This window comes from Barbatula barbatula (assembly GCF_947034865.1).
Source record: "Barbatula barbatula genome assembly, chromosome: 10".
Lineage (NCBI taxonomy): Eukaryota > Metazoa > Chordata > Actinopteri > Cypriniformes > Nemacheilidae > Barbatula > Barbatula barbatula.
This window is the reverse complement of record NC_136773.1, coordinates 12,377,726-12,400,731: the sequence shown is the minus strand read 5'-3', so window position 1 is coordinate 12,400,731 and position 23,006 is coordinate 12,377,726. Positions and strand designations below refer to the sequence as shown.

The following is a 23,006-nucleotide window of genomic DNA, read 5'->3' as shown; positions in this document are numbered from 1 at the left end:
TACTCAATTAAAGACACCATGAATAGAAGTACTGAAGACTATATTTTAAATATATTAAGTACAAACTTAATGTGTGAAAATGGAGCACTTATGAAAGTGTACTTAGTGCACCATTTTTGGGAGTGTAAATGGCTGTAAACATTCAATAACACCATCAAATAACTGTCAAATTAAAGGACCTAATTCATGAGTTTCATCAGTAAACCAATAATCAAAGATTACTACATTTAAATTTGTGAACAAAACTGAAGCATTTTCACTTATTACATTAAACTTGTTGTTACATACAACAGCCAAACGTTATGCAAAATAAACATTAACATGAACAACAGAAAATCATGTTTTTTTGTATGTCTGATTTGCTCTAATCTGAATAGCAAAACACAATAAAGAATATGATCACATTTACGTGAAAAATAAAAGTTTTGATTTTACTAGATCAGTGACCAAACATCTACAAAATATAAATGTATGTAAAATAGTGCATCGTCTTAACATTACTTATTTGAATGACACTTCTTTTAAATATGTTGCGATGATACATTGTAATCTCACGTGTCAGATTTTTTGACCCGACTGTACACAAAACCCACCACGATAACAAAACCAACTGCTCACAGGAAATTGTCTCTGAAAAGAAAAGACAGATTATTCACCAATTGGACATTTTTAAGGAGCCTCAACCTCCATTGAAACCCACAGCCACCTGAAAGCAGTCCTATCACATCCAGAGGGCACCTGAAACTTCCATTTGAATTTCTATCCGTATCAGCCCAAATGATGCTGTATAGAGAACAGACTGTGCAACTCATAAAACAAGTAAAGTAATCATTACAAACCCTGTAGCTGTAGACTTTTAATAGGCTACACCGGATACAGAAATATATAATAGAGCGGGAGAGCTTTCCTGAACTCACTTGAAATGTAAACATGCCTCTGTATAACATTTTTTTAAACAACTCTGTGCACTTCTCATTGAAACAAGTAATAAGGTAACCATTTTGTGTAAGTGTGGCGTGTCTGGGCTCTGTTTAGACAGGCCCTGTTTCCATCTTCCAAATAAAAGCCCTTTACCAACAGGGACTCTGCGTCAAGACAAGCCCAGACTGCACAGCAGCAGGAATGAGAAAAATCACCGGAATCTGAGGGTATTCCCAGAACTAGCCATGGCTGTGACTGTAGGCATGGCTGCCTCCATCACTCTCTGTCCAGCCCTTCTGGCACACACACACCCCTCCAATCATCTTGACTCTCTGATGCTCTGAAAGACACCACACCTCAGGGATGAATTATTTAAACAAGGGGTGGAATGGGGTTGTTTTCATGTCTGTATGCAAGTCAAGTCGTATCACTTACGAATGAGACTGTATCATGCTTTAACATACAGAAAACGGCCCCATTTAAGCTGTGGATCATATGGCTTTTGACAACAGTTATGCTGTTATCGTATTTCAAGACTCTATAAACCCATAAGCAGAAAGTAAAGAAGGTATAGTGCAGCTTTTATGCGTAAATCTCAAATTTCAGAACAGGCACAAAGCAGCTCATCCATGTAGACATCTACATACATGGCTACGATATAGATGCCGTGTGCTCAAAATAGCTTAAAAACCTCAATGTTTGTTGTTTTAGATGTACTACAGCGTTTCAATTACTTGATTTAAAGATATAACACATTTATCAATTTAGTATCTTGTTTCCATAATTTGATATTTAAAATGACAACTGCATAACAATACACAGTCAGTTGCTGTAAAAAGATACATGTAACTGTGCATATACAAATTTTACCATTCAAAATACCTTTAGGATTTAGACTGCGATGGAAGGAAGCCTGAAAACAGACAAACGAACACAGGCACATTCGAACAGGCACACAAACAAACACACCACCCACATGCACTCACGCTGTGGTGCAATACTTCCTTTAACACACTTGCAGCAATCTCTTGCGACTGGGTTGGCACTGTATTATAAAAGCTGAAAAGCACAATCACTCCAGCAACCCAAGCGCCGCATTGCTTATCTTGAACATAAAATGCATAAGTCCATATAAAATAGACAGATGAGCATAAAGCTCAACGGTTATCAATAACCTTAATGTCAAAACCAGTTTGACTCTACGAAACATCATCAGATGGTAAAATGCACAAGTTGACGTTTAGAGCAATGGCTACTTTTAAGGGTTTAGTAATCGTTGTCATTCAGCAACAACACTGCATCGCAAGGCACAGTGAAAAATCAATAGATACTACTGCAGTCTTCATAGCCTAATCAGGGTCATATGGTGGCTCTTAATCCCCTTAAAACATACAATCTTCACATAGCAAAGCCTCTGGGTACCGTCTCCGTGGCAACACGATCACATGACACTGACACCAGATGACCTGTGACTGCTCAGTCATCTGCACTTACTGACCACAGATCAGCTGAAGACACCCTCATGTTGGTCATAGAGAAGACAAGAAAACAAAACATATGTTGGCAAATCGTAGAGGAAGTAAAACTTCCACTCTCCGCGACAGAAAACGAAGAAAAATTGAGTTATTTACAGCTTGCACTGTAAAAAGGACCCTTAAAAATGTAAGTTATTAACCGTTTTGATGCTGCTTTTAGCCTCAAGTTAAAACCAAGATACAGCTCACCCAGCAAGACCCAACTACGAACCTCTCTAAGACGGAAAGCACACCAAATTCCTGAAGTTTAAAAGTAAATGCAACATTACCTTACAGACCATATAATAACCAACTCAGGAGGAATGAAGCCTATAAATACTTTACACGTATATAATTATGTGCAGCGGGTACGCCTGGTTTTAAACATGGCCAAAAAAACATCTGCTTTTCCAAACATCTGTTTTAACCCACGTATTGCACAAAGTCAAAGTAAAAATCACTCCTGAAGCATTTCGACTCCTGTGTGTATCATTAAGTTATCACCATGCAAACACACGGGCCAGTCTAACATTTATACAGCCTAGAATGCAGCTGTGGAATGTTACCCTCCTCCTTCAACTCAAAGCATGCTTAAGTCACATGACAGCTTCTGCTACATGACCCCATTACTGTAACTCCACCCTGGGAGCGTTCACTATCAAGTTTTAGACAAATGCTACACAGGCCCACCTTATTTGTTTACAGTTTCATCAAAGTGTGTTAGACAGGGTCGGTCCTGAGAGACTAGACCTGTCAATCAAAGCAACACTGTAAATGAGCATAACTGGAAGCGGCACACGGATGCTCGCTTACTCATGCCATCTGAGAATTAGCACACATCGTAGCTCTGCGCTCATTGCAACATATAGTGGATTGCATAAACGTGTTCACGTTAAATTGATGGATTATTTAAACATACCTATTCTTGAAAATGCGCAAGCAGAAAGAAGGGGAAACACCGTTCATGATTTTTAAAAAAATGCAATTTGTATTAAAAGTCTCTTTAAAACAATCAGACAGCTGTTAAAATGCTAGTCTGAAATTAAACGTACAATCGGATTAGAATTTCAATGGTACATCACATTTGTTAAAAACAAAATAACAAAAATCTGATTTAACTGGTCTAGAGAGACAGTGGTTTGTGGCTTTGAGTCTGGGGGCGTCAGTACCTGCGTTTCACAATATATTTGGCCAAACCTAGACCAGTTTCAAGAAAAGAGCCAAAAAATGTTTTACTTAAAGGACAAAAAAAAACCTCAAAACTGTGATAACTGCCATTCCATTGACAATAGGCCTTTTAAACATTGTTAACCCCCCAAACAACCGGCAAGTGTAACAGTTAAGTACTTTGTGGATTGCCATGAACAGAGACTCCTTGCAGACCTTTGCAGCTTGGCACTACTAAACTCTTGAACAGCTTTTTGGAAGGCACTCGACTCGATGACGTAAGATCCGACGTCTTCGCGTCACAACAGTAAAGTCCTCGCGCACGCTGGAGTAGGAGAAGAGGGCAAAGTGGCACGTGAAAGTGTTTTTTTCAGTTGTGACGTCATCCGCCGGCAAAATAACAGACAAAAAAATGACGCGATACTTCGATTCACGACGAGGGTTGCTAGGTCCGCGCGCTCCTTTAGCCCAACTCACGTACAGCAAGAACCATTATAGAGATTTTCCTCCCGTGTCTCGGTTTTCCACGTCTTGGGGTTTAAGTTCCAGTTATGAGTGCAAGCCGAAACGGGCGTCGATCAGCCACTTGTGTTGACATCAATGCTGTGCATACTCCAACCCTAGCGGAATTCCCGAAGAGCGATCCACCATTCCAGGGGGTCTCATCCTCCCCTTGAGGAACTCCTACTCCAAAAAACGCCAATGCCAGGGGGAGACGCGTAGCTCAACAGTACAGAATTCCTCTAAAAAAATTATAATAAACTAACACAAACGAATGAATTACTACCGCAAAAGACAATACCACACTGGCCGGCACCTGAACAAGATTAAAAACTCAAGTGCCTGCGATTTCAACGCGTCGGTTTGTCTAGATCCCAGAACATTCAAGTATTCTGTCGTGTAAACACTGGTTTCAATATTCTTTTGTCGTGTGTGCAAGACATGATAGGACACTTTATAGGAATACTGATGACAGTCAACACCAGAAAATAAGCGATGTTTGTTGTGTCTTTGTCCTCGAGCAAACTTGTTAGTTCTCTTTTTATCTTAAGGAGTCTTTATTTACGTGCGGCTCACTCACCATGGCAAACAGGAAAGGGGGGGCATAAATGCATTTCTGTTTAAAGAATAACACAAGACGAACAGCACTGATCGTCTCCATTTGGCGCCGAGGCGTAGTTCATTTGTCGGACAATTTCTGCAAACAGCTCGTCCACCGAGCCTTTATTTTTGGCTGAAGTTTCCATAAACGGGCAGTTCCACTCGTCCGCCAGAGCCTTGCCTTCCCCGGAAGAGACTTCCCTCTCTCCTTCCAGATCCACCTTATTCCCCACTAAGATCATGGGCACTCTCTCGTACCGTTTCACGCGGATGATTTGATCCCGCATGGGTTTGATGTCCTGGAAGCTCTGTTGGTTGACCAGACTGTAAACGAGTATAAAGCCCTGGCCGTTTTTGATGTACAGATCACGCATGGAGGCGAACTGCTCGGTCCCCGCCGTGTCCAGAATCTCCAGCACCGAGGGCGACGAGTCCACCTCGATCTCTTTGCGGTAGAAATCTTCTATCGTCGGGTCGTACTTCTCGATGAAGGACCCGGTGACGAACTGCACAGTCAAAGCCGATTTTCCCACGCCGCCGGATCCCAACACGACCACTTTGTATTCTCTCATGGCTGCTAATGCACAGGCAGGCAGTCACTCCCTCTCTCTCTTTCTCTGAAAGGCGCGTGCACCCGCTTTGAGCCGCCCTGCTGTTTCAGTCCGCCGTCCTTCCGCTCGCCGCCCGAACCCAGCCCGATCTCTGGCTCGGGGCGAGGTTGCTGCTGCACGATGTGTGTTCTGGGGGGAGAATGGGCTTGATTCTGGCCGTGTCCCAGCATTAGAAACGCATCGTGTTGGACCTTGCGCCGTGTCTGTGCTCCGGGAGCGATCAATGCATGCGCTTCTCTCTCTTGTCTCTCTCGCACACGCGCGCAGTTTTCCTGCCCACGGAGTCTACAGCACGTCACGTCTTTACGTCACCGATACAGCGTTTCTTAAAGGCGCAGTCACCTTCTACTGGTACACACGCTGGAAGTTTTTTTTATAGTGGGTACCACGCCTAGGTGAAAAAATGTGTGTCGCAACTGCATGAGTCAGGACTGATTCTGATCAGAGTGAGAAACCATTTAAGGTTCATCCAAAACTCGTGTTATATAAACTATTCAATTATTGTGAAAGCTATGTTGCACTTAACATGTTGGTTTAGGACAGTGTTTATTTTATAACATTTACAGACCCACCACCCAGACTTCCGGATATCCAAAAGACCACCAGTATAATTCAGCAAGATTCCATGATTATAGATCAATGATACCTTAAGCATGTTAACTAAATGTTAAGTAGATTGATCACGAGTTAAGAGAGGAAAATACATAGGATTTTTTATACTTTGATGTTTTAAAGGAAATCGTATTTCTTCTGTCACCGAAATTTGCGGAAAGATAAAGTTTCCAAAGCAACATTATGTGCACTACCACATTATAGCATTTCAACATTGTTTCCGCTTTGTATCAACTTTGTATCCGCTATATTTTGGTTACAACTTGTTTGCTGTGTCAGCAAATTGTATTTGGTAAAGCTGGATATTCCCCTTTAATGTGACGTCAAATGTTTCATAAAAACACGAAACCTGTATTAGGCCATGCATAAGAATATGTCAGGACAGGCGTGATTAAGACAAACTATAAATATCGTAAAACCTGTTGCACAGACATGACTTGGCTTATTTCCTGTAGGTCATAAAACAACGTAAAGGGTAAATAATGGTTTTAAAAGAATTCCAAAAGGCACAATCATCCTTATCATATGGGAGGGTGTGGCATGATGGGAGTTATCTTATCTTACTGTAATCATCTATAGGTCTATATACTGATAGAAGGATAGAAACTGAATTTTATACGCACTTTTATGTTTGCTATATGAAGATAATGAGATGACTCTTAAAATTGTGTTTTTATTGTGTTAGTTAAGCTGTATTTGATTAGTTATTATGGCTGAAATTAAAACAAACCAACTGCAGTTTGATTGATATTAAAAAAGAATAATTAAAGAGAGTTATCTCATTTTGGAACCAAACTCTTCATGTATACACCACTACCACAGTTTATCACAATATTATTTAATATTCCACTGAATATAATTCTCCTCAAACATGATATGTCATTAGAATCTCTAGAATATCACTTTCGAAAAGTCCTTTTAAGTTTCTTCACTTCAGAATGGATGACAGTTCTGTCCATCCCTTACCAGTTCCCCATTTTAGAGAGTGGTTTCTAAAATCAATCTGATTGGACCTCTGGGTTGAGAGTAATAATGTTTATCCTACACTTCGATTCCCTTAAACACAGCAGAAGTCTGTACCATAAATATCAAACAGTGGCCTGACCAAAGTCTACAGGATATTCACACTGCTTTTCTGAAAACCTGTATTCCAACAGAAGCAGAAATCAATATTACACAGCATTCATACTGCTCACCTTTACACAGAGGTGGGATGTTTTTATCAAGGAAGTCTGGGATTCTAGACAGCAGACTGCGAGGGAAACGCAATTATGGTGTGGATAAGGACATCCTTTATTACCAACAGGTAATACTAATCAACTTAAGCTGTCAATGACGTTGTCTTTGAACGTTGTCTATTGTTGTCATTGATTGGCACAGTGTGCAACACTATAGTTGTGGATTGGCCCGTATGGGCTTGAGGGGTCATCACACCTTAAAAGCAGATGCTTAATCACTTTCATTGTGTCATTTAACATACATTAAACATTAAAAGCAAGGTAATTTGCTAAATTGATGTGTATTTATTTAAAACAACAACAACAATAATAATAATGAGTATTATTATTTGCAAATTAACTTTCTGCTTATATACTATTTTCATTATTATTATACTTTAAAAAAGAATAGGTGACCCTGAACTTTGAATCATAGAGTAAATGAAGAAAAGCCATGTTTAGAATCTTTAGGCATGGTTTTGACAATGTTCACACAATTTTACACAAGCTGTTGTTGAAAACTCCTTCAAACTGGATTTACAGTTTGTCTGCACAGGCTCAGAACAACAAGGCAGGATATTTACATACCGTATATATTACATAATGTGTGTGTTGTTAATTCATTTACTGGTGGACCTGTTCAGTCTACATTGTTTTGGACAGACTGTCATGGATCAATGACAATAGTGTTGGTGCATCAGTGGCTTCGATGTAACACAGACGAATGAATCATATAGACCCCAGTCATCCAGACAAACGAGGGTTGAGCAGAGATACAGGGGCCTTGCCCTCCATTTGGCCTGAATGCAAATGAAACTGTTGACTAAGGCAGACTAATTCATTAGGCTACGTGTATTGCAACTGTGCAGTCAGTATAGATTTTCTGCCTGATTTTTAATCATTCTCTTGGCTCTGGTGGGAAGATCTCGGGTATTTTCCCGCAAGTGCTTTAAGATTTTCTCTACTTAAAGTCACCATGCAATCAAACAGGAAAATTCTAAGTGTTTCACACAGTGTTACAGGGAATGTTATAAATTATTTATCCGTGCACACCATTGTTTCTTTATTCATTTGCACTTGTAATCTTTAATCAAAAACGTTAAGCTCCTCTCTCAACAACAACTCTTCCTCACATGACGTCAGCAACAAAAAAGAGGTAGGACTATACTGATTGTAACGACCAGGCATTTTAAGCCCTCCCCTACAGGCCCAATTTACAATAAACCAATCAAAAAGGGAAGGGCGAAATAAAGCCCCGCCCTACATTTTTCTCTAATTTCAGAACTTCACTCGATACACGTCACTATACGGAAAAGAACTAAACGGCAACTTCCATGGTGACTTGGTCTACATTTTGATAAAAGTCAATGCCATCTGTGAGACTTAAGAATGAAAAACACCTCAAGCTGAGATAACTTTAAAATAGTTTGTATTTCAAGTTGTTCTCGTTCATAATTCATTAAACAAACGTAATCATCTCACGTTCTGGATTTCTTATATAAAAATACATTTTGTATGGAACCATCACTTGTTGAGCAGTGAATATGCTTTGAGGGAGAAATGCGCACTATCAGGCCAGACAAGCTGTTTTTTCTCTAATAATGAAATGCACGGTGTCACATGAGGGCGCGAGGCAATGTTAGGTCATAATAAAAATAATTTACTTTAACAAGAAACATGGATAAGATGCTGTTAAAGTACTGAGAATAAAATCATATATTGGGAGTTAAAGTTATTGGGAGTTAAAGTTATAGATGATGAATTAAAAAGAGCATACTATTAATATTACATAATTTAATTATCGTATTCCTAATATAACAACTTGTCTTAAAACAGCAGTCATTGCAAATGCTATAGAGCCACCTGGTGGTAAAGTACAGAATTAACCTAAAGGTAAACGTTTTATTCAATAAACGCAATATTGCGTTCCATTCGTTTATTGGATAATACCTTTACCTTAAAGATAATTCTTGGTGATTGCATTAAAGAATGGTTATTTCGCATGCTCACACTTTAATCATTTAATACGCTTTTTCGATGTCTTTGTTCAAAAATAAGTATATGTAAGAAATGTAAAGTCACCAGATTACCACGAGAGGGCAGTATTAAAAACAAACAAACACTGAGCGTGAACAGACAGTCGTACCATCAAAAGTAAATGCAGTAAAAGTGATGGGAATTATAATCAATCCAGCCCAAATAATGTTTTGTAATAATACTATGGTTAGTTTTGCTAAGGGAAGTTAAACAGAGTAAGTTTCAGGCAATTCTCAATTTCTATTATAAGCACAGCTGTATGTTGACATAAACGGGTAGATGCTCATTTCAATAAGTAATATCTATTGATATGATAAGTATCTCTGCATTAAATGTGTGGTTCTATATAGACGTCTTAAATGGTATCACGATTGTCTCAATTGTTTCAGTGAGAATAAGAATTATCTTTTGTCTCCAGTTTTTTTACTATGTTTTACTATAACTTTATAAGTCTATATTTTAATTTAGATCAATTGTAATAACAAGTCACACGTTGTGACCCTGTAAATCAAATTAAGGCTGACTAGGTCTCTCCTTTTTGGTCACCAAAAGAAAGAACAGAAAATGCCTAAACAGTGGTTCTGGTCATGTTCTTCACTTATTGTAATCTTGGCAGAACCAAAACAAAAGAGCCGTTTTATTCCGTCGCAGTTCTTCGGACACTAAGCCAGACTGAATCTGGCAAAGCACTGTTGGAGTTTTTTTTTGAGCGGTCCGCACCTTACAGCTACATGATTGTGGGGAGCCGCTGAGCGTCCGAACAGCCGGACGAGCTCAGACAGAAGAGAGAGAAAATCAACACAGACCCTTTCACTCTTCCCACAATAACCGCCTTTCATGGCTGACATTTCACAGGCATTAATAATACATGCAAAGCTGTGGATAGAAAAACCGGCCAGGGGTTGAGGCCATCACTGAAAGTGTGTGTTCGGGGCCAGAAGAACGGCACTTTGCTCCACACATCCTGTTCACAGAGAGTGAGCTGGTGGGGTTAAATGGCTGTCAAGCAAAGAAAAAGCAATTGTAAAGATGCTTAAAATGACTTATGAGATGGTTAAAATTACTCCACCTAAGATTCAACTTTTTGCTTAGAGTTTTCAAATACAGTCGACTGCAGTGATTTAATGTTTGCCCTGTGTTGTGCGTAGCATCAAAGATGGATCACCGTATTGTAAAATGTCAGCATGTTTAAAATTGTACTGTAGAAACACAAATGCTTTTGGGATGTTGAACCCTCATAACATTTACATTTAGTCATTTAGCAGAATTTAGATTTTGATGTGACTATAAGCTTGACAAATGTGAGACATTAGATAGTTATTAATCTCACAAATGCTTTGTGTTTCCTGATCTTCTGTTCATAGAGTGATAATGGAGATGTCAATAGAGATGGAATTAGGGGTTGTGACCTAAAGTAGCAGGAGATTAAGTTTGAGAGAATTAGTCGACAAAACGTTGTTAGAGGTTAGTGCACTCAGCCTCGCTTAGTTGCACTTCCTATTCTTTTCTCTCCGTGCACTGTAGATTCATTTGTCCTTTTTTGCCAGACTTCTGAAAGACATCAAAGAGTATTAAAAGAAACGCATGCATTCTATATAAAGGTATAGTAGGCTACACGAATAGAGACACATTACACTGTCTTTCGGTTCTTTTCAACATGATCAAGAAGCATACAAAATACAACAAGATTTGCTTTTCACACCATAAGGTAGACAAACCAGAGTGAAACGATGTCAGATGGACAAACAGCCCCTCAGTGTTGACAAAAGGAATGTCATCTCAATGGAACCATGTAGCATGCACGGCCAGCAGTCCAAGGTGTGTCTTCAGTCTGTGTGTGTGTCCATATGGTGGATGTATGTTTATGAGACTATTCACTGCTCACTCTATTCTAACTCGCTCTAATACACTACTACACGGGCGTCATGAGAAAGAAGTATTAAGTTAGGGATGGTGTAAGATTACACAGTACCATAGATAACTCAAACACAAAGTCTGAGCTATTCACAGGCCCTCAAAAGGTTGAGCGGAGTCTAATTTTAGGTGGATATTCAGTTCACCCGTATCAATTTACCCTTTGACTTCCAACGCACCGCAGAGATTTACCACTTCACAGTGCCACCCTATATCACCTTAACTCATATCCGTAGGAGCTCAATTTGCAGTGGCTTAAAATCAATTGATATTTATGTGCAACAATAAAACACACGTTGTGATAATGTATAGCTAAACTATATAAGTTATCATTTAGTCAGCTCTGTAATTCTGAACATGGAAATCAGTACAAATGAGAAGGATTTAGCATCCACTAACACATGTGTTTATTGTTTCACCTCATACGTCTGTTGGTTGTTCTGTTTGAGAGGTAACACTCGTATGCTCTATTGACTGATTAAAAAATTATAATATGTCTTTGGATTGCATAAAAATACTAAAAGTGAGTCTTAAAAAGAAAAAAGAAAGTCTCACTTTTATGTAGACCACTTTTTTTGGCCTCATGGTGTTTTTGTGGTGTCTTTTATAAAGCAGAAAACGTCCGTCCTCACTTACTGTTATTGAAAATGAAGTTTGTAGTTATAATTGCAATTTAAATCGATTTGTTTCTTCTCAGTACATTCCTTATGAAAGTAAGAGGTAAGTTATGACATTCTCAATGAATTAACCTTTTAAATGTCCCCATGGCTCAAATCACACTGTCTGGTCTGAAATAAAATCAGCATGCAGGATCTAATAATAATATACAGTAGAAAACTGTAGTTTTATACATCAGAGTTATTATAAAATACCTCAAAGATGCTTTGCTTCTCCACCCGGCAGATGACTGGAAACTTGATACCAGACTGCACTGCAAATTCATGCGTGCAGACTTTAATTAAAGAGATAAATTATCCATTTGGGATTAGGAAGCAAATAGGAAAGTCTTGGTAAAGGGCAATATTTTGAGGCCAGGTTGGTTGACGCACAGATGATGCAGTGGCATTAAAACAGTGTCAAACAGAAGCCTCCTGGCCATGGTTGCGTAAAAAATGGCTACCTGAATCATTAATCAGAAAAGGGGATAAAGTCTCGAGGTCTCCTCTCTTTATAACTCTATTTTGGTTTGTCTCTCGCTTACAGGTCTGCAAAAGTAATGGGGTCAGTCAGTGAAGCAGGAAGTTTAGATAGAGACTAAACAAAACAGAATGAGAGCAGAAAGAGGAAGAGGGTAATGAGGATTTTAAAATGCGTGTGTGCTGCTCTTCACATAGAGAAATGACTGCTGGCTCATCTCTCCTCTCATCCAGATAATGGATTTTAACATGCATCTATGTTGTAAAAGGTGCTTGAGAGTATGCACATCAGTGTGCAGAAAGAAACTGGGAACTTTGAAAGAGTGATTTCCTGTAAAAATGTACAATAAATTGTTTGAATTAAAGAACAAATAAAAAAACTACACAAAACCCAAGGTTATTGGGGTTTGAAAAATTTTATGAAGACTGTGAAAACCCAGCTAAATACATTTTGTAGTGATTTACAGTTTTAGAGTCAAATATGTCAAAGATTGAAATCATAGTGAAATAAATGGATGAAATCAAACTTTGATGCTTATCCAATTTAGAGTTTAAGACTTTGGTTTAGTTTACACAGACAGGGTCACAAACTTGAAATGGCTTGGCATAAAATGCTTGTTTTCGTGAAATTACAAAATAGGCCAACAAAATAACCCGTCATGCAATTTTATCAATTAGCAAAAACACACACGTTGCAAGACCGGCTTCTACAAACCAGCTTTAAAGATAAGACTAGTCCCTAAATATATAGGTTTATTCAAATACAAACAAACCTCAAACATTATTGTATACAATACACATTCATTTTGCTTAAACCACATTTTTGTCTATTCAACTTTAAAATTAAAAACTTAAAGGGATGGTTCACCCAAAAATGAAAATGTTGTCATCAATGACTCACTCTAGTTGTTCCAATCCTGTTTACATTTCTTTGTTTGGTTGAACACAAATAAATATATTTGGAAGAATGTTAGCAACTGAGATCTCTGGGAAAAATGTAAATGGTAGTCAAAGGTGCCTCAGATCTTTTTGTTTTCCCATATTCCTTAAAATGTATTTTGTGTTGAGCAGGACAAATAAATACACAGTTATTGTTTTTATGTCCCAGAACTGTCAGTTGCTAACATTTTCCAAATATCTTTCTTTGTGTTCATCAGAACAAAGAAATGTATACAGAGTTATAAGAAATTCAGGGTGATTAAATAATGACTGAATCTTAATTTTTGGGTGATATTTACCTTTAATGTAAGAAGCAAAGAAAAGCGAGAAGGAGAATAAGAAGGATACACAAAGCAACTATAAAACCTTAAGAAGTCACCATAAAGCCTTTAGTCAGTGTAAAACCACATCCTGTCTTTAGAAATAAAGACTGCTCTGTTGATCTAGTTGTGTCAGTGCAAGAACAGCTTAATAGATCTTGGCAAAGATTTTGTGCCCTGCTGCACTATTTCTTGCCAAAAACATACTTTGTGTTAATGAAGGATGTGCTTGGCCATTTCATATTATAGAATACATTTAATCACAATTCATTTAATTCCCCCTGACAGCAGTTTGGTTTCACATACAGGTTATAAAAACCTGTCCTCATTATTGTCCATCTCTCTCATTCCCTCTTTTTCATTTTTCTATCTAGGCTTGATAATACGGGGATCCAGATGTACTCTGTGATGTCAGCACTATATTTCTCGGTGTCTGAATGAGACCTGTTGAGGCTGGTAGGATTATCTGTCTTATCCATTCTGTTGTCTTGACATACAGCCTTTCTCTAACTCACACACACACACACGCACACGCACACGCACACGCACACGCACACGCACACGCACACGCACACGCACACGCACACGCACACGCACACGCACACGCACACGCACACGCACACGCACACACACACACACACACACACACACACACACACACACACACACACACACACACACACACACAGACTTCTATGACTTTCCGCCACGCTGAAGAGATGCAACTCATTTCAACAACACAATATTATTTGGTACAACCTCTATTGAAGTGTGTCATTCCCCTCCCAACATGACCAGGTCTGGCTCTTTAATCCTGTATTCAGATTGCATTCTCGCATTCGAATCTGGAACAGTCGACATGGCGCTTTATGACCCCTTCATCTCCCAGTTCCATCAGGGAACTTAGGTAGAAAGCACACCACAGACACAACAGTGTAGCCAGCCTAAAAGGTCACGGCTGGTGACTTTAACCACAGAGCTTATCTTCCTGATGCTTTCTTGTCTCGGGCTTAAGATACAGCTTCAGTTATTATCCCACAGTACTGAGACTGAGACGTGACCTTGTATCTTGAAAAAGTTTCTAGGGACACATTGTATCACATATTGTTATCACTGGGTATGCCTGGAAGGGAAAACTTCCTTTTTTGAAAAAAGTAGTACAAGCAAAAGTATGCCACACTACATTGCATGTTTTTAACATAAAATAAAAAAGCATATCTATTTTATTTTAGTTCTATGTAAATTTTTGACAGTGCAATCGAATATAAATCATAAATACAGCGATGAAAGAGAGCGCTCCAGACTTGCCTTTAATCTGTATTTGCCATGTACCTGTATTTTTTTTATTCCAGTCGAGTGGCTTTTGAAATTCAACAGAAAGCAACCTCAGGAATTGCACAGTCGCTCAACAACAAAGTGAAAGACTAACAGCATGACGTGTGAAAGTTATTCAAACCAAATGTTTATTTCTAAACTGACCTAAAATACATGTAAAAACCTTACTTTTGACTTAAACATGAATATAAACCTGGTTTTGTTTGCAGCATTCAAGATCTTTATCATTATTTGGATCATTTTCTGCAAATAAAAAGCAATATTTGTTCAAATGTTGTCAAAAGTTGTAAGACATTTTCAAAACATGTACCTTAAAAGTAAATTGAGAAATGGAATGGTATACAAATATATTTAGATATCTATAAGGCAACAAGATTCTAATAGCTGTAATTACTTCAACAGTAGTTTATTTGCCACAATGTAGGTAAGTATATTGCAGGATACATTGTTCTATGTAGTTTTGGTAACTAAATTAGATAATGCAGTAATTCTAGTTAAAATGTAATTCACATACTGTACTTTTTATATTTACTGTACACTACAGAACTAGTTATAAGTTCATTTTAGTAAGAATATAATTTGTTAGTATGGTATCCATATTCATATAGTAAAACTACCTAAAAAACCACTGAAAGATATTTTTGTCTTGTTTCATTGTGTTTATATGCAGTGTGTCACATTTGAAATGAATGATAACACTTGTCTTTCGGAAGTGCTGTAAAATGCTTTCACATTTGCAGATAAATAGTTAGGTCTATTACAGTTTTTCTCCATTGTTTACACACAAATATTGGTACTTGAGACACAATGACCACAACATGTAACTCATTCACCAACCCCCTGAACCAATTCTGCTAAACTACAAGCACAATTCCTGCTTTACACTCACATTGCAGTTCTAAAACACACTTTTTTCAAAACACTACACACAATTCTCTGCATTTGGCACAATTTTCGGGCAGAAAAATCTCTTGTCTTCACAAGGAGCCATTCAAATATGAACACTGACTCATCACATGTGCAAACACCTGTCACAAATGTGTAAACCCCTTCTCCAAGCTATGGAAGATGCATGTGGAGATATAGCAGCTGATGCTTTTCATGACTGGACTGAAAAACATTGCTTGAGATGTGGATGAGGTGCTGTGGCCAGACCCAAACCGAAGAGAAGATGCAGCATCGTTTTTTTACTGTAACTGTAAACAGTAAATTCTTGTTTTGTTGTTTTGTATGTATACCACTGTTTGTGCAACTTTGCGTTGGTTGGGATGTACGTACATTGTTTTTGTTGGAAAAATAAAATATATTTGTTATCGTCTATTTGTGTGTTCTGACTATAAAAACTTTTTTATATATATATATATATATACTAAAAATATTTTACTACACACTTATATATGTACTGTCTGTAGTAAGTGTAACACTGAACCAAATAAAGAGCAAAGTCATTATGATGAATGGAGAAGTGTTTTCCATTCATTATAGTGTTTTATATTGAGCACATCAGTGTTCAACTGGTTCTTATAAATGTATATTCATATGATGGTTTGTGTGTGTCATTTGAAATCAAAATACCATTTTGAGAAGAAAGAACATTGTTTTGAATGTGAAATTTCATTTTGGAGGAGAATTGAGGGGTTTTGCCCATTGTGTTTGTGTTTTTTGATTTGTGTTTAGAGTTCTGAGAATGTGAGGCATGCTTTCAGAAAATGTGTGTAAACAATTGAGAAAAACTGTAACAAAAAAGCTGAACATGGAAAACTGATTTCAGTTAATTTATTAGGCTTCGTCTGTTTTTCCCAAAACAGTTCCCACAAGTCTATGGTTGGCAAACAGGTGACACCAAAACCACTAACAATAACTTTATTACTCATGTGGGTTTTGTGAAAGTCAGAGAGCAGTGAAGCCAATTGTTTTACCATAATTCATTTCTCAGGGTGTTTGTTTACCTATAAAGGTGTGCCAGATGAAAACCATGGGTCAAGGTTTCTCCTTAGATATTCGTATTTACATTAAGGGACACAGGATCACCAGTGGTGATGCTGTTTGGTAAATTTTATTGCGTCTATATGTACACATGTGATGCACCTCCTTGGAGTCCTATGCAACACTTGAAGATACACAAACACCACACATAAAGTAGTCTACAAAAAATAACAACGGGAGTGTATACGTAGCTTTTCTAGTTCAAATGAAGCTGGGACGTAATTCAATTGTATTCTGAAGTGCTAGGGATGTGAAAACATGTGGGTCAAGCTCTGCCAGTGAAAACTAAAATACAGAAATATTGTCTTATGTTGGCTATCAAAGACCAAGGTTGGTAACCAGGGGTGTATTTCAGAAAGCAGGGTTAACTGGTCAGCTAAACCCTGAACTCTGGGTTGGTTAATCCAAACCTTGCTTACTCTGTATGTCGGTTCCAGAACACGTTTGAAAGGTTAGTTTAATTAACCTCCAGCAAGTTACCCAGAGTTAACACGCGCTCGGAGGAACAACATGAAGACATTGCCAATGGATTACAGATTTCACGAGTCACTGTGGAATCGGATAAGAAGCTTTAAGTTTTTGACTGTGAAACAACGTTTTAAATAGTTTTTTTCTAAAAATAATTTTACATTTATCAGACGCTTTTATCCAAAGCGACTTACAGAGAGTTCGGGGAGCAATAAGCGATATGTCATACAAGAGCAATAATACAATAGGTGCTAAAGTTACTAGTTTCAACAAAAGCTAGACCACTACCTGTTGAGAGAAAGAGAGAGGGTTAGGGTACATTAAATATTAGTATTATTTTTACATCTGCATCGGTTTATAAAGTGCTAAATTTAAAAAAAGAATTAATTGAATTTATAAAACTGTAAACGCTATTAAATATAAAGATAGCAACTAGATAGAGCTACTATGTATACACTAAGATATTCAAAATATATATATTCATTATGGCTATCTCTGTTAGATTTGTTAAGATGTTTGTAAACATTATTTTACCATGTTTATGGTTTTCTACCAGTGTATTTTACATGTATTTAATTTCATTGAAAATTGTGTAGGCTGTATATTGAACCTCTATTTTGTTCCTTAAAAAAATACTTTTATTTGGTTTTGCAAAAACTGACTTTGCAATGTATCAGCTTTATTTTGAACCGTTGCTGATATGAATGGGGACTCTTTTAATTGTAGAAACTGCTACAGTTATATGAATTAGTTGACGCTAAATGTAAATGTAATGTAAATTATATAACTGTAACAGTTTCTACAATTTAGCGACTTACAAAGAGTTTGGGGAGCAATAAGCAATATGTCATAAAAGAGCAATATTACAATAGGTGCTTATACAAAGTAACTAGTTTTAGATTTATATAAAATTACACTAATAAACACTTCAGTACACCCTGACCGTAATAATTCATGTGAATTAGAGGATGAAGGTCTGCTGTGATAGAGGCAGTCGAGAGTGAAACGTTAGACCCACAGTTGTAAAATATGTCCGTTACGTCATGTAATATATTCATTTTAGATGAATGTGTATCAAATATATTGATTTTCATTTTTGGTTTAAATGGATTTAAAGTTATAATAAGAATTTTATTATGTGAACAGTATGCAATAATCCCATTGGGGGTCACCTAAAAAAGCCTTGGAAACCTGCAGCCTGGTAATCGAACTTGCAACCTTTGAGTTTTAAATCTGGTTCTCTGACCATTAGGCCACAAGTATCCGTGATCCAGTGCATATCTTGCCTAATAAATGGACAAGAGAAATGATATGCAAATGTCAATACATTGTTCTGCACTTAAAACACTTCACTATTAACATCCTTTAACTGAAATTGTGCATATACTGTCATCCAGGGATTTTTAAGGATGTTTTAATAAACCTAATTTAAGTATATACACTATTCAATATAAATACATAAAGCCTTAAATTCCTTTAACAATACAAGCATAGATCATTTTATTTAAAGATTATTTCATTTTAAAAGGTTAAATTATAGAGTTAATACAGTTTTTCTCAGTTGTTTACACACAAATATTGGTACTTGAGACACAATGACCACAACATGTAACTCATTCACCAACCCCCTGAACCAATTCTGCTAAACTACAAGCACAATTCCTGCTTTACACTCACATTGCAGTTCTAAAAGACACTTTTTTCAAAACACTACACACAATTCTCTGCATTTGGCACAATTTTCGGGCAGAAAAATCTCTTGTTTTCACAAGGAACACACTGCCATTCAAATATGAACACTGACTCATCACATGGGCAAACACCTGTCACAAATGTGTAAACCCCTTCTCCAAGCTATGGAAGACACATGTGGAGATATAGCAGCTGATGCTTTTCATGGCTGGACTGAAAAACATTGCTTGTGACGTGGATGATGTGCTGTGGTCAGACCCAAACCCAAGAGAAGATGCAGCATCGTTTTTTACTGTAACTGTATACAGTAAATTCTTCTGTTGTTTTGTATGTACGCCACTGTAGTGCAACTTTGCGTTGGTTGTAAAATATATTTGTTATCGTGTATTTGTGTGTTCTGGCTATAAAAACTATTTTATATATATATATATATATATATATATACAAAAAAATATTTTACAACACACTTATGTATTTACTGTCTGTAGTAAGTGTAACACTGAACCATATAAAGAGCAAAGTCATTATGATGAATGGAGAAGTGTTTTCCATTCATTATAGTGTTTTATAAAGAGCACATCAGTGTTCAACTGGTTCTTATAAATGTTTATTCATATGATGGTTTGTGTTTGTCATTTGAAAACAAAATATCATTTTGAGAAGAAAGAACATTGTTTTGAATGTGAAGTTTCATTTTGCAGGAGAATTGAGGGGTTTTGCCCATTGTGTTTGTGTTTTTTGATTTGTGTGTAGAGTTCTGAGAATATGAGGCATGCTTTCAGAAAATGTGTGTAAACAATTGAGAAAAACTGTAATACAATTGGTTGTGAATGCTGAATTATGATGGGTGAGATTGGAAATGTAATTGTAATATTTCTGTAAAATTATAATATATTATACATAATCTGTGCTTCCAGGCCCACTTGACGCTCATCAGAAGCAAACACATGAGCAAACAATACCTGAAGCAGGGGAAGCACAGTGAAATGAACTAAACCTGGAGAGTGATTTGCAATGTCACTTACATACCCTGAAAGTTACTTCTGTTTTCAGTTGAGGTTATCAGCTGACCTAACCCTAAACTTAAACTTAACCGTGACATACCCTAAACCAGATATGTCACATAACAAGCTTTCTGGTGAACCCCAGGCCATTCTGGTTTATATCAAAACAGAAATAGACTGAACACGCCTCATTCCTCTCTTCTTCCTACACAAACAAACCTTGTATAAATAAAAGAATGCAGCAAGGAGCCTTGAAGAATAAACATAATGACTTTTGTTTGGTGACATACAAGATGGCTGATCGAACATGTATGTAATACAGTTTTTCTCAATTGTTTACACACATTTTCTGAAAGCATGCCTCATATTCTCAGAACTCTACACACAAATCCAAAAACACAAACACATTTGGCAAAACCCCTCAATTCTCCTGCAAAATGAAACTTTATATTCAAAACAATGTTCTCTCTTCCCAAAATGGTATTTTGTTTTCAAATGACACACACAAACCATCATAGGAATAGACATTTATAAGAACCAGTTGAACACTGATGTGCTCTTTATAAAACACTATAATGAATGCGGAAAACACTTCTCCATTCATCATAATGACTTTGCTCTTTATTTGGTTCAGTGTTACACTTACTACAGACGGTACATATATAAGTGTGTTGTAAAATATTTTTTTTTATATATATATAAAAAAAATATTTTATAGTCAGAACACATATATTTTATTTTTCCAACAAAAACAATGTACAGTGTTCATCCCAACCAACGCAAAGTTGCACATACAGTGGTGTACATAAAAAACAACAGAAGAATTTACTGTATACAGTTACAATAAAAAACTATGCTGCATCTTCTCTTCGGTTTGGGTCTGACCACAGCACCTCATCCACATCACAAGCAATGTTTTTCAGTCCAGTCATGAAAAGCATCAGCTGCTATATCTCCACATGCGTCTTCCATAGCTTGGAGAAGGGGTATATGTGTTTGTGACAGGTGTTTACACATGTGATGAGTCAGTGTTCATATTTGAATGGCAGTGTGTTCCTTGTGAAAACAAGATATTTTTCTGCCTGAAAATTGTGCCAAATGCAGAGAATTGTGTGTAGTGTTTTGAAAAAAGTGTGTTTTAGATCTGCAATGTGAGTGTAAAGCAGGAATTGTGCTTGTAGTTTAGCAGAATTGGTTCAGGGGGTTGGTGAATGAGTTACATGTTGTGGTCATTGTGTCTCAAGTACCAATATTTGTGTGTAAACAATCGAGAAAAACTGTAATTCTCCAAAGATGAGACTAAAAATAGTGTTCAGGGATTTTATTCAGACTTCCATTTTCGCTTTCCAATGTCTAATGCGCTTAGAGAATTATACTGTGATAATATAATTCATTAAGGGAATAATTCATTGTAAAAGGCACCATGCTGAGTTCATAAGATTCACTTCTTGAGCAGTTAAATGATGAATTTCAATGGAAATCAGCTTAGATCAGGCTTTGGTTTCTGACACAAATCATTTACATGTTTTACAATTTTACATTTTATCTGTAAATCTTGCTCTGTGAGAAATACAGTGCATATACTGTACTATTGATCTAAAGAAATTGGTTTGAAACTGGTCATTTGAGAGATAAGATTTTATCTTCAGAAACAGATGATAACTCAATAAACAGACAGTGGAAATGAAAGATGTAGTCAATATTCCTTCAGATAATTTCATGCCAAGTGTCCACTTTTTGATTTAAACACTTTATGGATAACTATTCATATAAATATAAAAATAAAATTGAAAATAAGAGAAGTAAACACTAAGGATTTCACTGGAGTGGATTTCCACACTAATCTTCCTTATGGTGGCAGGATTTATTTGTACATAAAAGCGTCATGGACTTCCACAGCACCCACTAGTTAAAAGAGCAATTTCACTTTGCCCTGTTACCATGGTTATAGCCTTGACCCTCCCGCAAGGTCTGTTCCTCTCCTGCAACAAGAAAGATTTGTGCTCTCTTTCTCTCCTTGTCCCTCCTCTCTTTTTCTCCCCCTCTCAGTTGTTCACAGAGGGCAGGTTTAAACGTTGTCACAATATGAAAGAACAGCAGATAGATAGAGGCGGAGTGACTGGCATGGCGCGCTGGTTTTCGTGCCTCAGCAGGTCTGATGGAGGCTGGCATTGTCGTGGCGGCCTCTTCCTTCCTGCAAACACAAAAGCGCACGGTGGCAAACATACAAGCTTACATAAAGCATGCAGTAGCACGTTTGAATTGACAAAAACATGCCCAGGTGGGAAACTTATTATAGTTTTAGCAGAGTAAAATTGATAAAAACAATATTTCGGAACTGAGAAATAGCACATGCCATTAATATAGATTTTCCCTGTTAAGTGTCAAACACACAAAAAGAAGTTCCATAGCTCAGTCTAATGCAGAATCAAACTGTTTTATAAATTTGCACAACGTGAGGCCCTGTACCAATCCTGTCCAGCATCTGTAACCATTCGGCTTTTGTTCCTCTCACAAAGAGTGACTATAGGAGAACTCGGGGAGGAAAAGAAAATGCAGTGTTATTTATTCTTCTCTCATTCCCTTTCCTTCCTTGTCCTTTCCTGTGAGAGAAACAAAGAGTCAATCCTCTCAGGGAAAAGCAATTGAGAACGGCGCAATGTGAAACTGGCGCCAATGCATGATACCAATCGGCTTGAAATGGAAGGGTTTGAGAAAACAACAGAGAGCCAAAACACTGTAAACAGTAAAACAGTAATAAATAAAGCAAGAAAGAAAAATAGTTAAGAGGTTTCTTGTCAAAAGAATGGATTTTAAGTCGATTTGGATAAAAGCATCTGCATATTAGAATAAGAATTCAGTACACTAATTCAAAGCAATCCATTAAATAAAAATGCAAATATTAAACCTTATGTTTTATAGATCAGCCTAAATTCAAATAAAACAACCTTAAAGGAATAGTTCACCTAAAACTGAAAATGATTTAATGATTTTCTCACTCTAATGTCATTCCAAACCTGCATAACATTCTT

At 37.1% G+C, this 23,006-nt stretch overlaps 1 protein-coding gene across 1 annotated transcript; it reads right to left on the bottom strand.

The window, feature by feature from the left end:
• Positions 1 to 360: 360 nt before the first annotated feature.
• On the bottom strand, positions 361 to 5,595 carry rap2b (RAP2B, member of RAS oncogene family). Its single transcript, XM_079465937.1, has one exon. It carries the CDS (start codon positions 5,273 to 5,275, stop codon positions 4,724 to 4,726), a length of 552 nt encoding a protein of 183 aa, XP_079322063.1. The 5' UTR covers positions 5,276 to 5,595; the 3' UTR covers positions 361 to 4,723.
• Between the last annotated feature and the right edge of the window lie 17,411 nt (positions 5,596 to 23,006).

What these genes read in the sequence shown, in the direction of transcription:
- rap2b (XM_079465937.1), bottom strand. Translation starts at nt 5,275, where the DNA reads ATGAGAGAATACAAAGTGGTCGTGTTGGGATCCGGCGGCGTGGGAAAA.